This window comes from Coregonus clupeaformis, chromosome 1 (genome assembly GCF_020615455.1).
Source record: "Coregonus clupeaformis isolate EN_2021a chromosome 1, ASM2061545v1, whole genome shotgun sequence".
In the NCBI taxonomy this organism is placed as follows: Eukaryota; Metazoa; Chordata; class Actinopteri; order Salmoniformes; family Salmonidae; genus Coregonus; species Coregonus clupeaformis.
This window is the reverse complement of record NC_059192.1, coordinates 7,742,980-7,756,671: the sequence shown is the minus strand read 5'-3', so window position 1 is coordinate 7,756,671 and position 13,692 is coordinate 7,742,980. Positions and strand designations below refer to the sequence as shown.

Genomic DNA, 13,692 nt, shown 5'->3' with positions numbered 1-13,692 from the left:
TAGGCAAGTCAGTTAATAACAAATTGTTATTTACAATGACGGCCTGGCAAAAGGCAAAAGGCCTCCTGCGGGGACGGGGGCTGGGATTAAAAATATAATAAAAATATAGGACAAAACACACACATCACGAAAAGGGAGACACCGCAACACTACATAAAGAGAGACCTAAGACAACAACATAGCATGGCAGCAACACATGACAAAACAGCATGGTAGCATCACAACATGACAACAACATGGCAGCAACATAACATGGCTGCAGCACAACATGGTAGCAACACAAAACATGGTACAAACATTATTGGGCACAGACAACAGCACAAAGGGCAAGAAGGTAGAGACAACAATACATCATGCGAAGCAGCCTCAACTGTCAGTAAGAGTGTCCATGATTGAGTCTATTATAAAAATGAGTACAATATGAGCACATGATAAGATCACTGAGGCCTGAAGGTGATAACTGTATTCAACTGATCTAATTAAACTTGATTTGATTTATACTGAGTGTTGGTACTCAATTTAGTGCATTTACATGCAAATAAATAATCAAATTTAAACATACTGGGCGTTTAGGGTTATCTTTACATAGCCTGACCTGTCCTCTCCCCAGGGAATATGTAGACGTACAACTACAATGTAACGTATTTCTCCAGGCTCCAGATCACATCTACTTTATGTGATTTAATTTTACAGGATGGATTGTGAGAGAGCCACATTTCCTCAAATAAAGGCTATATTGCGTTAGGAGCGATGTGGTGCAACAGCACAACCCTCAAGCGAATGATCATCGATCGGAAACAGATACTTTTCACTTCTGTCTTTTACTGTTGTGACTCAATCAGGGATTCAAAATGTTATTTTGTACAGAGGTTGCGACTCAATCAGGGATTCAAAATGTTATTTTGTACAGAGGTTGCTTACCGTCATCAGTATGGCTTTTATTGGAAATTGAATTAAATTATGATGACCTATGTTAATCTTGTATATCTTCCTTTACATACAATTTGACTTGGGTGAATGTGAATGTTATGTTTACTATATATATATTACGTAGAGGTCCCCTGGAAAAAGTAAATTTAGGCCTATTTTATTTCTTTATTTTGTGCCTAGTGATCGACTATAATATCAATATTTAATGTCATCCCATTGTTGCGTCAAAACGCACCAAACTGTCTGCGCTACTGAAGACCGTCAGTTTAATTTCTACCCCGCTTCTACATTTAAACAAAGGTAGGCTACAGACTACGGCCAAATGTTTTTTTGCTTTTTAAAAGTGTGAATTAAGAATCGCTTTTGGGTGACAGATTATGATCGCATTTAGGTGAAATAATTGCATAAGGCAGCAGCCAATTTGAAAAATGCAGTTGGCATTGTTTTTTGGTGGAGCCTAAGTATTACTTGCTTTATGGACATGCATTTTTTTATTTATTTTTTATTTGCATTTATCGTAAATATAAAAACTAAGCTACCGTTAGCGTTAGCAATAGCCCAAAAATAAAGTTAAGTCAAATGAGCAACCCAACCATTTTGACTTATGCACTAAGTTTTTTTTTTTACAGCAAACTCAGTTTACAGCCTACATACACCTGCTACTGCTACTGATGTGCATCGTTTAGGCCTACTAGCCTACATGTAGAGTTGGTTTGCTCATTCTTCCTTTTATGTTTATTGCTGACACTAAATATGTACCTTAGTTATGTAATAAGTGGGACCCTAAAAAAACATATATATTTTTGTATTTAATTACCTGTTGGGTTTTTTTTTTTCATTAGAAGGATTTTTCCCAAATGTTCCTCCTTTTTATTAGTATTTATCTTCAGCTGGAGCTCAAGTGGTTCTCCTTTTAACCCTCAATCATATTTTGTGAGGAAGAGTAACAGTGTGTTTTTGTACAATATCTTCATTTAATTGGGTCTAAATAATGCAGGACATATCCGCTGAGCTCTTTGCTATTGCCTAAATGGTAGCCTACCCACAATTGTATATTTACATTTTCATCATTTAGTAGACAACCTTGTCCTGACTTACAATCAGGCAAATGCGCAATCACAGGTTCTTTCCAAGATCACTTGTGAAATTCTGGGCAACGGATCTGGTCCTGTGACATTACCACAGTTTGGGAAACACATATGGCTTTGTTTACAAAGGCAGCCCAATTCTGATATTTTTCACTTATTAGTCTTTTTACCAATCAGATAAGTAGGCAAAAGATCAGAATTTGTCTGCCTGTGTAAACTAAGCCATTGTGAAGGGATGCTCAGAAATGTAACTGGGCCTAGTTTCCTTTATCTATAACAACCACTAGAGGGCAATCATTTTAGATACCCATAATGAATAGTAGCCTACAGACAGACAGACAGACTGCAATGGTAGAATTGTAATTCCACTACCCAGTGTTATTCCCTAAACCCCTCTAGTCTAGGTCATTGTTTTCTGAAGTGGTTGAATTCTGCAATCATTGTGGTTTGTTTTGTTGTAATTCCTCGACATGACTGAAGGGAAAATACATGATGTGTTTAAATCCATCCTATTTCTTTCAGGTTTTGTGCAGAGCTGTGGAAAAGTGTGATAGACAGTAATCACTGAAGACAAACAATGGATGTCCATGAGCCTAAAGACAAGTGAGTAGGAGCCTCTTTGTGTTCACTTTGTATGGTGACATCTTCACAATTTTAGAGACAGTATCTAGTTTCTGTGAACCTCTGGCTAGTCCCTCTTTATATGGTTACTTGCAAATTAAATTGTAACACGCACCAAATGGTAATTTAACCGTTAGGTTAGCCTTTGGATTGGAAGTCGTAGTCCCGTGTAGCTCAGTTGGTAGAGCATGGCGTTTCTGGATAAGAGCGTCTGCTAAATGACTAAAAATGACTAAAATGTAAAGTGTGTCACGAGCTTCCCCCAAGGGAGTTAACTCTTCAGGGACAGTGGTTAGAGTACTCACCTGGAGGCCAGACAGGCGTCCAGGGTTATAACCCCCCCCCCAGTGGTCACACCTTGTCCTACAGAAAGGATTGGAATTTGCTTAATTGAATCCCAAATGGAATATAATATCTAGTCAAGTAATTACCTTTTTACCTTGCAATTTTTTTGTGGGCCTACATACTACGTAAAAATGAATATGGTATTCATTGTCAAATTAACCATACAAATAAACTGGGTAACAGTTGCTTCCTCTCCTCTGTCGTCCAACAGAAACAATGGCGTGTGGCTGATCTTTTTCATGCTGGGCTTAGGAACTCTCCTGCCATGGAACTTCTTCATGACAGCCACTATGGTAGCGCACAGCATCTGCTCTTATCATCTACTTTCAGAGTGAACAATAAAATAATACATGCCAGAAATACAATGCCAGAGCTTTTAGCGAGACGTCTGTATTCAGTCTGTATTCATTTCTAAATATGTCTCAAGTGTTACTTTCCAGATCGTCTTGATATTAGCTTGTGATAATTCACAGAGATACTGATACCCCCTTATCTATTTATTAGAATAATTCATTTGAACAGCATTTTTTTTCAAGCGCTCAAAGCGCTCTACATTAAATTTGATACATTATTGTATTGCATCCACTACCAATGGATAGCACCTACCTGGGTGATGCACGACAGCCATATTGCTCCAGAACTTTCAACACACATTAGCAATGAACTAAAATTAAGGGTCTGTCCTCCGTCTCTCTACAGTATTTTACCAGCCGTCTCAGAGACCCCACCCAAATATCAACCGACAAACCCTACGACCGTAGCCCTATGGAGGCCGGTTACAACAACGTATCAACACTTTGTGCAATGGTGCCGTTACTGATCTTCACCTGTCTCAACTCAGTCCTGCATCACAGGTTAGTTAGCCCACCACTTCACCCCCCACATCTTTGAGTTTGCTAATGCATTAAAGCACTACTCCAAAAAGTTACATCTTCATATTTTTTGGGGACAAACTAATATGAAGATGTGTTCATTGTATAGCTTGGCCCAGTTCAGCTCAGTAGTGTTAAAAGTGTACCAGGACCCGCTTGTGATCAACATAAGATTGACCTCGGATTATTTAACTCCGACTCTCTTAACTCCCAGGATTCCTCAAAAGTTCAGGATCATGGGCAGCCTGGCGGTGATTTTGGTGCTGTTTCTTATCACGGCCATCGTGGTGAAAATAGACATGGCACCGGTCCCTTTCTTCACATTAACCATGATCAAGATTGTTATCATAAACTGTGAGTTTTTGGCCCCTTTCTCCTTCTTTTTAACGTGTCAATTCTTTTTCCCCTTGAATTCATCTGAGTTGTCCTGATTGGGCAAAAACAACATAGATCACCAATCAAAAGTTTGGACACGCCTACTCATTCAAGGGTTTTTCTTTATTTTAAACTATTTTTGTACATTGTAGAATAGTAGTGAAGACATCAGAACTATGAAATACCACATATGGAATCATGTAGTAACCAAATAAGTGTTAAACAAATATATTTTATGAAGAGGAGGAAGGGAAGCGCTACTAAGGTACACAATAGTAGATGTTGGTAGACAGATGGTGCTCTTTGGTCAAAGGGGGTGAATTGGTCATCAAAAAGAAAGGAGGACCAAGGCACTCTTCATAATAATATAATATATTTTATATTTGAGATTCTTCAAATAGCCACCCCTTGCCTTGATGACAGCTTTGCACACTCTTGGCATTCTCTCAACCAGCTTCATGAGGTAGTCACCTGGAATGCATTTCAATTAACAGGTGTGCCTTCTTAAAAGTTAATTTGTGGAATTTCTTTCCTTCTTAATGCGTTTGAGCCAATCAGTTGTGTTGTGACAAGGTAGGTGGGGTATACAGAAGATAGCCCTATTTGGTAAAAGACCAAGTCCATATTATGGCAAGAACAGCTCAAATAAGCAAGGAGAAACGACAGTCTATCATTACTTTAAGACATGAAGGCCAGTCAATACGGAAAATGTCAAGAACTTTGAACGTTTCTTAAAGTGCTGTCGCAAAAACCATCAAGCGCTATGATTAAACTGGCTCTCATGAGGACCGCCACAGGAATGGAAGACCCAAGGAGAGTGATGGAGTGCTGCATCAGATGACCTGGCCTCCACAATCCCCCGACCTCAGCCCAATTGAGATGGTTTGGGATGAATCGGATGGCAGACTGAAGGAAAAGCAGCCAACAAGTTTTCAGCATATGTGGGAACTCCTTCAAGACTGTTGGAAAAGCATTCCAGGTGAAGCTGAGAGAATGCCAAGAGTGTGCACAGCTGTCATCAATCTCAAATATAAAATATATTTTGATTTGTTTAACACTTATTTTGGCTACTACATGATTCCGTATGTTATTTCATAGTTTTGATGTCTTCACTATTATTCTACAATGTAGAAAATAGTAAAAATAAAGAAAAACCCTTGAATGAGTAGGCGTGTCCAAACTTTTGACTGGTACTGTATATATATATATATATATTTTTTTTTTAAGGAGCTCAGTCCGGCTTTAAACTTATTCTTGAAAGCTGTAATAGTAGAATGCACAAGGTGTCCAATTTCGAAATTGGGTATTGCATCATCAGAGATGTCCAGATCAACTAGCTGTTTTTTTATTCTGGTTATTTAGCCCATAGATATTGTTGTAATATTTTAGTCACTCAGTTATCACATGAATACACATTAGACATGGCAAAATGTATAGAATTGCAAGAAAATTTGCTTTAAAACGGCAACATTTTCTTTGCACCCCATGACAAAATGTGTACAATTGCAGGGGGTGGGGGCGTGAAAAAGTTTGGGAACCACTAATTTAGCAGACGCTCTTATTCATTCAGCTGCCAAGAAGACAAATGCTGTAATTATCTGTAACCCAAATGTATTTTAGACTGCTTCAAAGAAGTTTGAATGTTTGAAAGAAGTAAGATTATTGAACACTCAAACTGCATGTTAAATGATAGCTTCATGTTGGGATGACTGGACTCTGTCTTATTGACTGTGTTTTTTTGTTTTTTTTTTAACCTTCCATCAGCCTTTGGCGCTATCCTGCAGGGCAGTCTGTTTGGCATGGCAGGGCTTCTGCCCGCCAAATACACCACGCCCATTATGAGTGGGCAAGGTCTGGCGGGCACTTTCGCTGCCTTCTCCATGATCTGTGCTATCGCAAGTACGTCTGAGAGATGATGATACACCGGGGGGGGAGTCGGAAGTTTACATACACTTAGGTTGGAGAAATTAAAACTAGTTTTTCAACCACTCCACAAATTTCTTGTTAACAAACTATAGTTTTGGCAAGTCGGTTAGGACATCTACTTTGTGCATGACACAAGTAATTTTTCCAACAATTGTTTACAGACAGATTATTTCACTTATAATTCACTGTATCACAATTCCAGTGGGTCAGAAGTTTACATACACTAAGTTGACTGTGCCTTTAAACAGCTTGGAAAATTCCAGAAAATGATGTCATGGCTTTAGAAGCTTCTGATAGGCTTATTGACATCATTTGAGTCAATTGGAGGTGAACCTGTGGATGTATTTCAAGGCCTACCTTCAAACTCAGTGTCTCTTTGCTTGACATAATGGGAAAAACAAAAGAAATCAGCCAAGACCGCAGAAAAAAACCATAAGTCTGGTTCATCCTTGGGAGCAATTTCCAAACGCCTGAAGGTACCACGATCATCTGTACAAACAATAGTACGCAAGTATAAACACCATGGGACCACGCAGCCGTCATACCGCTCAGGAAGGAGACGCGTTCTGTCTCCTAGAGATGAACGTAATTTGGTGCGAAAAGTGCAAATCAATCCCAGAACAACAGCAAAGGACCTTGTGAAGATGCTGGAGGAAACATGTACAAAAGTATCTATATCCACAGTAAAACGAGTCCTATATCGGCATAACCTGAAAGGCCGCTCAGCAAGGAAGAAGCCACTGCTCCAAAACCGCCATAAAAAAGCCAGACTACGGTTTGCAACTGCACATGGGGACAAATATTGTACTTTTTGGAGAAATGTCCTCTGATCTGATTAAACCAAAATAGAACTCTTTGGCCATAATGACCATTGTTATGTTTGGAGGAAAAAGGCGGTTGCTTGCAAGCCGAAGAACACCATCCCAACCGTGAAGCACAGGGGTGGCAGCATCATGCTGTGGGGGTGCTTTGCTGCAGGAGGGACTGGAGCACTTCACAAAATAGATGGCATCATGAGGAAGGAAAATTATGTGGATATATTGAAGCAACATCTCAAGACATCAGTCAGGAAGTTAAAGCTTGGTCGCAAATGGGTCTTTCAAATGGACAATGACCCCAAGCATACTTCCAAAGTTGTGGCAAAATGGCTTAAGGATGACAAAGTCAAGGTATTGGAGTGGCCATCACAAAGCCCTGACCTCAATCCTATAGAAAATTAGTGGGCAGAACTGAAAAAGCGTGTGCGAGCAAGGAGGCCTACAAACCTGACTCAGTTACACCAGCTCTGTCAGGAGGAATGGGCCAAAATTCACCCAACTTATTGTGGGAAGCTTGTGGAAAGCTACCCGAAACGTTTGACCCTAGTTAAACAATGTAAAGGCAATGCTACAAAATACTAATTGAGTGTATGTAAACTTCTGACCCACTGGGAATGTGATGAAATAAATAAAAGCTGAAATAAATCATTCTCTCTACTATTATTCTGACATTTCACAGTCTTAAAATAAAGTGGTGATCCTAACTGACCTAAGACAGGGAATTTTTACTAGGATTAAATGTCAGGAATTGTGAAAAACTGAGTTTAAATGTATTTCGCTAAGGTGTATGTAAACTTCCGACTTCAACTGTGTGTATATATATATATATATATATATATATATAAGAAATACATGTTTTTACATTTTTACTACTAATGCTTTAGAATAAAGTAAAATAATAAAGTTCACCTCCACAAAAGACAGTTGAGGCAAGAGAGTGATAAAAAATATGATTAAAAAAATTACTAATATTTCTAAGAAATGAATTTATAGACTCCTTTGGTATATGTACATGTTGCTATAACAGAAAATGGTATTACTTTTGATATGGCTGTACAAGTGAAGTTTCTCTCTCTCTCTCTCTCTCTCTTTCTCTCCCCTCCTTCCCACCCCCTTCCCACCCCCCAGGTGGCTCAGCACTAAGTGATGCTGCTTTTGGATACTTCATCACAGCCTGTGTAGTGATCATATTGGCCATAATGTCCTATGTGGTCCTCCCTAAACTGGTAATAAACTCTAGATTTTAAATGTTATTATAACATATATTTGACTGAAAAGGGGGTTAGGAGATGCTACTTGATGATAATACATAATGCAACTAATACTTCATAATCAACCAATACTTCATAAGTGTGGTCCTCTGTAGCTCAATTGGTAGAGCATGGCGCTTGTAACGCCAGGGTGGTGGGTTCGATCCCCGGAACCACCCATACGTGAAAATGTATGCGCACATGATTGTAAGTCGCTTTGGATAAAAGCGTCTGCTAAATAGCATATTATTATAATCAACTAATACTTCCTCCCCCTTTTCATTCATCACTTATTCATATACCAGTGTATAAATGTCTGTCGTTAAAGCAAAAACAAATATGTGTAATACTTCCATTTCAGCCATTCCTGTTCATCTCTTCTGTTTCGTTAACATCCCTAGAGAGTGTGAGATAATTGACTGTACTTTCGTGTTGTTCTGAACCTTACTATTAGGAGTTCTACCAATATTACAACAAGAGCCGAAGTGGGAACAGGCTTAGTAACGAGATGAACAGGCTGGAAGGTAAAATGAAAGCCATTTATGATTGTCAGATTTGTGAAAATATTCAATGTAGAAATAAGAGAAAGATAATTGTCATTTTTTTATGTATGGAAAAGTAAATCCAAGCTATGCATAAACTTGGCCACCTGTTGAATATATTTTAATTCAAACATTTGTATTAGGCTACCTATTTTAACGATCATGGAAGATAGCAATACCTCGCTCCTTACCCCTTCAGAAAATGCTGCAGTTCTCAACCAAGGAGAAGGAGAACAAACCGTGTCCATGTTGACCATCTTCAAGAAGGTATGCCATAATTATTTTTTAGATTGAGGCCGGGATTCAATCCATGGCGCGCTATAGTTCAGGACACTAGACAGCCCACAACTAGGCTTTTAAAGACCTTTTCTCAGATGTTCGTGGAGATCGCATTCATTGTAAACTCTGGCACATGTTGGCTCAACCGTAAATTAAAACATTTGTTATAGCACGGATTAAATCCCGACCTAAAACAATTCAGGAGATTAATTGAAATTCTATTCATGAACTGAAAATCGTTACTGCGCATTAAAAGCAAATACAAAACACTACATTACATCATTTTGGAGACACCTTTGCAGACACTTATCTCTAATCGATAAACAATTGCAAGTTAGTTTAGCTGTCTCCAGCATGTCGAATGACCAGTCACATTTACAGCATATTAAGAGTTTGTGGAGAAAGATACAAATATTTCATGAATTTCAATTCACTTTATGAATTGGAAAAACAATGAAAACCAATTCCCTTTTAAATACTGTAGGTATTTAAAATGGATTGTAAACACACCATAGCAATAAATACTTTTTAAATACTCGTTTTTCCATGACTTAGAAAGTAGATCTCTAAACTAAAGAGTCACACTTTTGATATTATTCACTGTACCTACCCGCATACTTCTCTTTCTCCTGGGTTGAAGGAATCTCTCGTGGACAAACGGACGTAACTGTATACATACTGTATTGTAATGAAACAGGCAGGGAGCAGGTCTTGAACCATCAACCTTCTGGCCCGAAGTCCAGCGCGCGAACGACTGTGCCCCAAAAGCATGCTCTGTTGGCAGAGTCGATATCCGCACTTATAAACCCAGAGTCGTTACAGTATGTTATCGTTGAGTCTGTCAACAGACTAGGAGAAGCGACAATTTAAGGCGTCTGTATGCTTCCCAGCCGAAACAGTTTGGAAGAGTTCGTGCAGATATTATGAATACTTTTTTTCATTGAGAAATACAAGGAATTTTTTTTCCGGTGTCCGGATTTTTCATTACTGATCATTTGGACAAATCACGATTTGGCAGGTGCTCGCATCTTTCTAATTTCGGAAGTGGAGGGGACATCTGGTTCAAAAACTTGACTGAAACTGGCTAAGAGTTTCCATTTAGGGGGCTGGAGACGAAGCTAGTCTTGTTAGTATTTTTTTCTCTCAAGACATTCAGTTACATAGCATTGTGAAATATTCACCATTTATTGTGAATGGGGCACTAACATGGCTGCCGTAGAATGTTGTAGTGTCACGTTAATGCATCATAATGCGGAAACCTCAATGTCCCAACCATAGAAATAGAACGTTAATTATATTTCGATGGTCCCCAACTCTCTAAATAGGTGATCTAAAGTGCTTTCTTCTTGACCTTTTTGACCCTTTAACTGTAGATCTGGGTCCTGGCTCTCTCTGCATGTTTTGCCTTCACCGTCACCATCGGCGTCTACCCTGCAGTCACTGTGGATGTCAAGTCTACCATCGCTGGTGGAGGCGCCTGGGGTGTGTGTGTGTGTGTGTGTGTGTATGAATATCTATGATAAGAGCATGAGTTTATGTGTCCATTTTAGAGTATACTTACATACTCCGGTCGATTTACAAGCCTTTACAAAATGACCATATTCACTGATAATGTGTGTCATTGAACGTTACCCTCTCCTCTCAGAGATGTACTTCATCCCCGTGTGTTGTTTCCTGCTCTTTAACCTGAGCGACTGGGCTGGGAGAAGCCTTACTGCTGTGTGTGTGTGGGTAAGTCAGCAACAAAACCCTTGTTACAGATTGGACGGAATTGGCCCATTTGAATGAATATGCCTGAAACTAACTGATACTTATTTGAATTTTGGATATTGTGAACTAAGGATTCCAGCTCACAGGAACAGAACAGTAGAGGTTACCCATAAGCCTTTACTGGCATGGTACATTTACCAGTAGAGGTTACCCATAAGCCTTTACTGGCATGGTACATTTACCATTGTTTTTTAGGAGACAAAAAAATCTAAATCAACTTTGAACTACCTTGAACTTAAGATAAATACCTTTAGCATCTTATCTACTTACTTATCTTGAGGTGACGTTGGGAATGTGATGCATGTATCAATCCAATTTCTATGAATTTTACAACCAACTTAATTAAAACAAACATGGCAGTAACGTTTTATTAAACATACAATGTTTTTATTGAATGTGAATATAAGTTGTAAATTCATCTTCTATCGAATAAAGCACTTACCACTTAGCCTTGGCACTATCCCTTAGCTGTAGCACTATCACTTAGCCTTAGCACTATCACTTAGCCTTAGCACTATCACTTAGCCTTAGCACTATCACTTAGCCTTAGCACTATCACTTAGCCTTAGCACTACCCTTAGCCTTAGCACTATCCCTTAGCCGTAGCACTATCACTTAGCCTTAGCACTACCTTTAGCCTTAGCACTATCACTTAGCCATAGCACTATCACTTAGCCTTAGCACTATATTAGTCTTAGCACTACCCTTAGCCGTAGCACTATCACTTAGCCTTAGCACTATCACTTAGCCTTAGCACTATCACTTAGCCTTAGCACTACCCTTAGCCTTAGCACTATCCCTTAGCCGTAGCACTATCACTTAGCCTTAGCACTACCCTTAGCCTTAGCACTATCACTTAGCCATAGCACTATCACTTAGCCTTAGCACTATCACTTAGTCTTAGCACTACCCTTAGCCGTAGCACTATCACTTAGCCTTAGCACTATCACTTAGCCTTAGCACTATCACTTAGCCTTAGCACTACCCTTAGCCTTAGCACTATCCCTTAGCCTTAGCACTATCACTTAGCCTTAGCACTATCACTTAGCCTTAGCACTATCACTTAGCCATAGCACTATCACTTAGCCTTAGCACTACCCTTAGCCTTAGCACTATCCCTTAGCACTATCACTTAGCACTATCCCTTAGCCTTAGCACTATCACTTAGCCTTAGCACTATCCCTTAGCCTTAGCACTATCCCTTAGCCTTAGCACTATCACTTAGCCTTGGCACTATCACTGTACTAGTGCATTTCATCGAATGTGCATGGGCGATGTGTGGTTACTACAGTAGTGTTGACATCTCTTTCTCTGCCATCCACTTTCAGCCTGGGAAGGACAGCAAACTGGTGCCCATTTTTATGGTGGCCCGTGTGATCTTCGTGCCTCTCTTCATGCTGTGCAACGTTCAGCCCCGCTACAAGCTGCCTGTGGTGTTTCAACACGACGCCTGGTTCATCGTGTTCATGATCCTCTTCGCCTTCTCCAGTGGATACCTGGCCAGCCTCTGCATGTGCTTCGGGCCCAAGTAAGATCTCTTGCCTTCTTCGCCTGGGCGCAAACCCAGATAGATTTGAAACTTTCAAGGGCGACATTTTCCTCTCACAATGAACTAACCGTTTTGCAACGCTAACTAACATTTAACATAGATGGTATGAGTAAAATTATAATATGCAGCGTGATTTAGGCCTACACTAACCTTACACACGGTACAAGTCATTGGGTAAGGTGTCATTTATTGCACTCCCTCTCTCTCTCTCTCTCTCTCTCTCGTTCTCTCTCTCTCATTCACTCTCTCTCGTTCACTCTCTCTCTCTCTCTCTCTCTCTCTCTCTCGCTCTCTCTCTCTCCCCAGATTAGTTGCTCCTCATGAGGCGGAGACGGCTGGTGCCATCATGGCCTTCTTCCTGTCCCTGGGTTTGGCTCTGGGAGCATCCTTCTCATTTCTCTTCAGAGCCATAGTCTAAAATGGCCCCCTGTGGGGAACATGCATAACCCAAACATGACCCATAACCCTTTGCATTGCAACAGATTCTCAACTGTTTGTGTTTATTTATTTTTTAACCAAAGAACGCAAGGTGACAAGCAGCTTAAGGCCAGGATTCAATCCGATCACACTTTGTCGGCTAGGCTATGTGCCATTTAAAGGTAATTTCCGATTGAGTGGACATATGCGTTTACTGTTGAAGTGGTCTCCCATGAATGCCTTTAAAAAGGTGCATAGCCGACAAAGCGCGATCAGATTAAATCCTGGCCTTAGTGTGAGGATTATTTTGTTGGACATCTACCAAACTAAAATGGAACAAAGCAGAAGGTTGGTGAAACATCTCCACGTCTCCCATCACATTCTAATCCTTTGGATTCTGTAGCAATCCTTATGAATCCTCGTGACGCTGAATCCTTACTAGGCTACAGTGGAGGCTGCTGAGGGGAGGACGGCTCATAGTAATGTCTGGAATGGAGTCAGTGGAATGGTATCAACCACGTGGAAACCATGGAAACCACGTGTTTGATGTGGTTGATGCCATTCTATTGACGCCATTCCAGCCATTACTATTAGGAGCCGTCCTCCCCTAAGCAGCCTCCACTGGTAGACTATAAGCTCAATACGAAGCAAATCAAACAACATGTACAGCTATATTAGCCGAACTGCCATTGATTGAGGAATATATTGTATCAATATATATAGACGCAATATTTACTGCATGTGTGTTTTTTAAATTTATTTTTATTTAACCTTTATTTAACCAGGTAAGCCAGTTGAGAACAAGTTCTCATTTACAACTGCGACCTGGCCAAGATAAAGCAAAGCAGTGCGATAAAAACAACAACAACACAGAGTTACATATGGGGTAAAACAAAACATAAAGTCGAAA

General features: G+C 39.9%; 1 protein-coding gene across 1 annotated transcript; it reads left to right on the top strand.

The window, feature by feature from the left end:
• The first annotated feature begins 1,166 nt into the window (after positions 1-1,166).
• Positions 1,167-12,872, top strand: LOC121578582 (equilibrative nucleoside transporter 1). The gene is made up of 13 exons (XM_041892981.1): positions 1,167-1,230; positions 2,541-2,621; positions 3,196-3,277; positions 3,684-3,838; positions 4,071-4,210; positions 5,996-6,130; positions 8,104-8,201; positions 8,680-8,749; positions 8,967-9,034; positions 10,420-10,528; positions 10,692-10,777; positions 12,145-12,344; positions 12,672-12,872. Exons 2-13 carry the CDS (start codon positions 2,596-2,598, stop codon positions 12,781-12,783), a joined length of 1,281 nt encoding a protein of 426 aa, XP_041748915.1. The 5' UTR covers positions 1,167-1,230; positions 2,541-2,595; the 3' UTR covers positions 12,784-12,872.
• Positions 12,873-13,692: the final 820 nt, after the last annotated feature.

What these genes read in the sequence shown, in the direction of transcription:
- LOC121578582 (XM_041892981.1), top strand. Translation starts at nt 2,596, where the DNA reads ATGGATGTCCATGAGCCTAAAGACAA. An exon ending in CGCTGGTGGAGGCGCCTGGG is followed by an intron (nt 10,529 to 10,691) that starts GTGTGTGTGTGT and finishes CTCTCCTCTCAG; the next exon opens with AGATGTACTTCATCCCCGTG. An exon ending in TGCATGTGCTTCGGGCCCAA is followed by an intron (nt 12,345 to 12,671) that starts GTAAGATCTCTT and finishes CTCTCTCCCCAG; the next exon opens with ATTAGTTGCTCCTCATGAGG.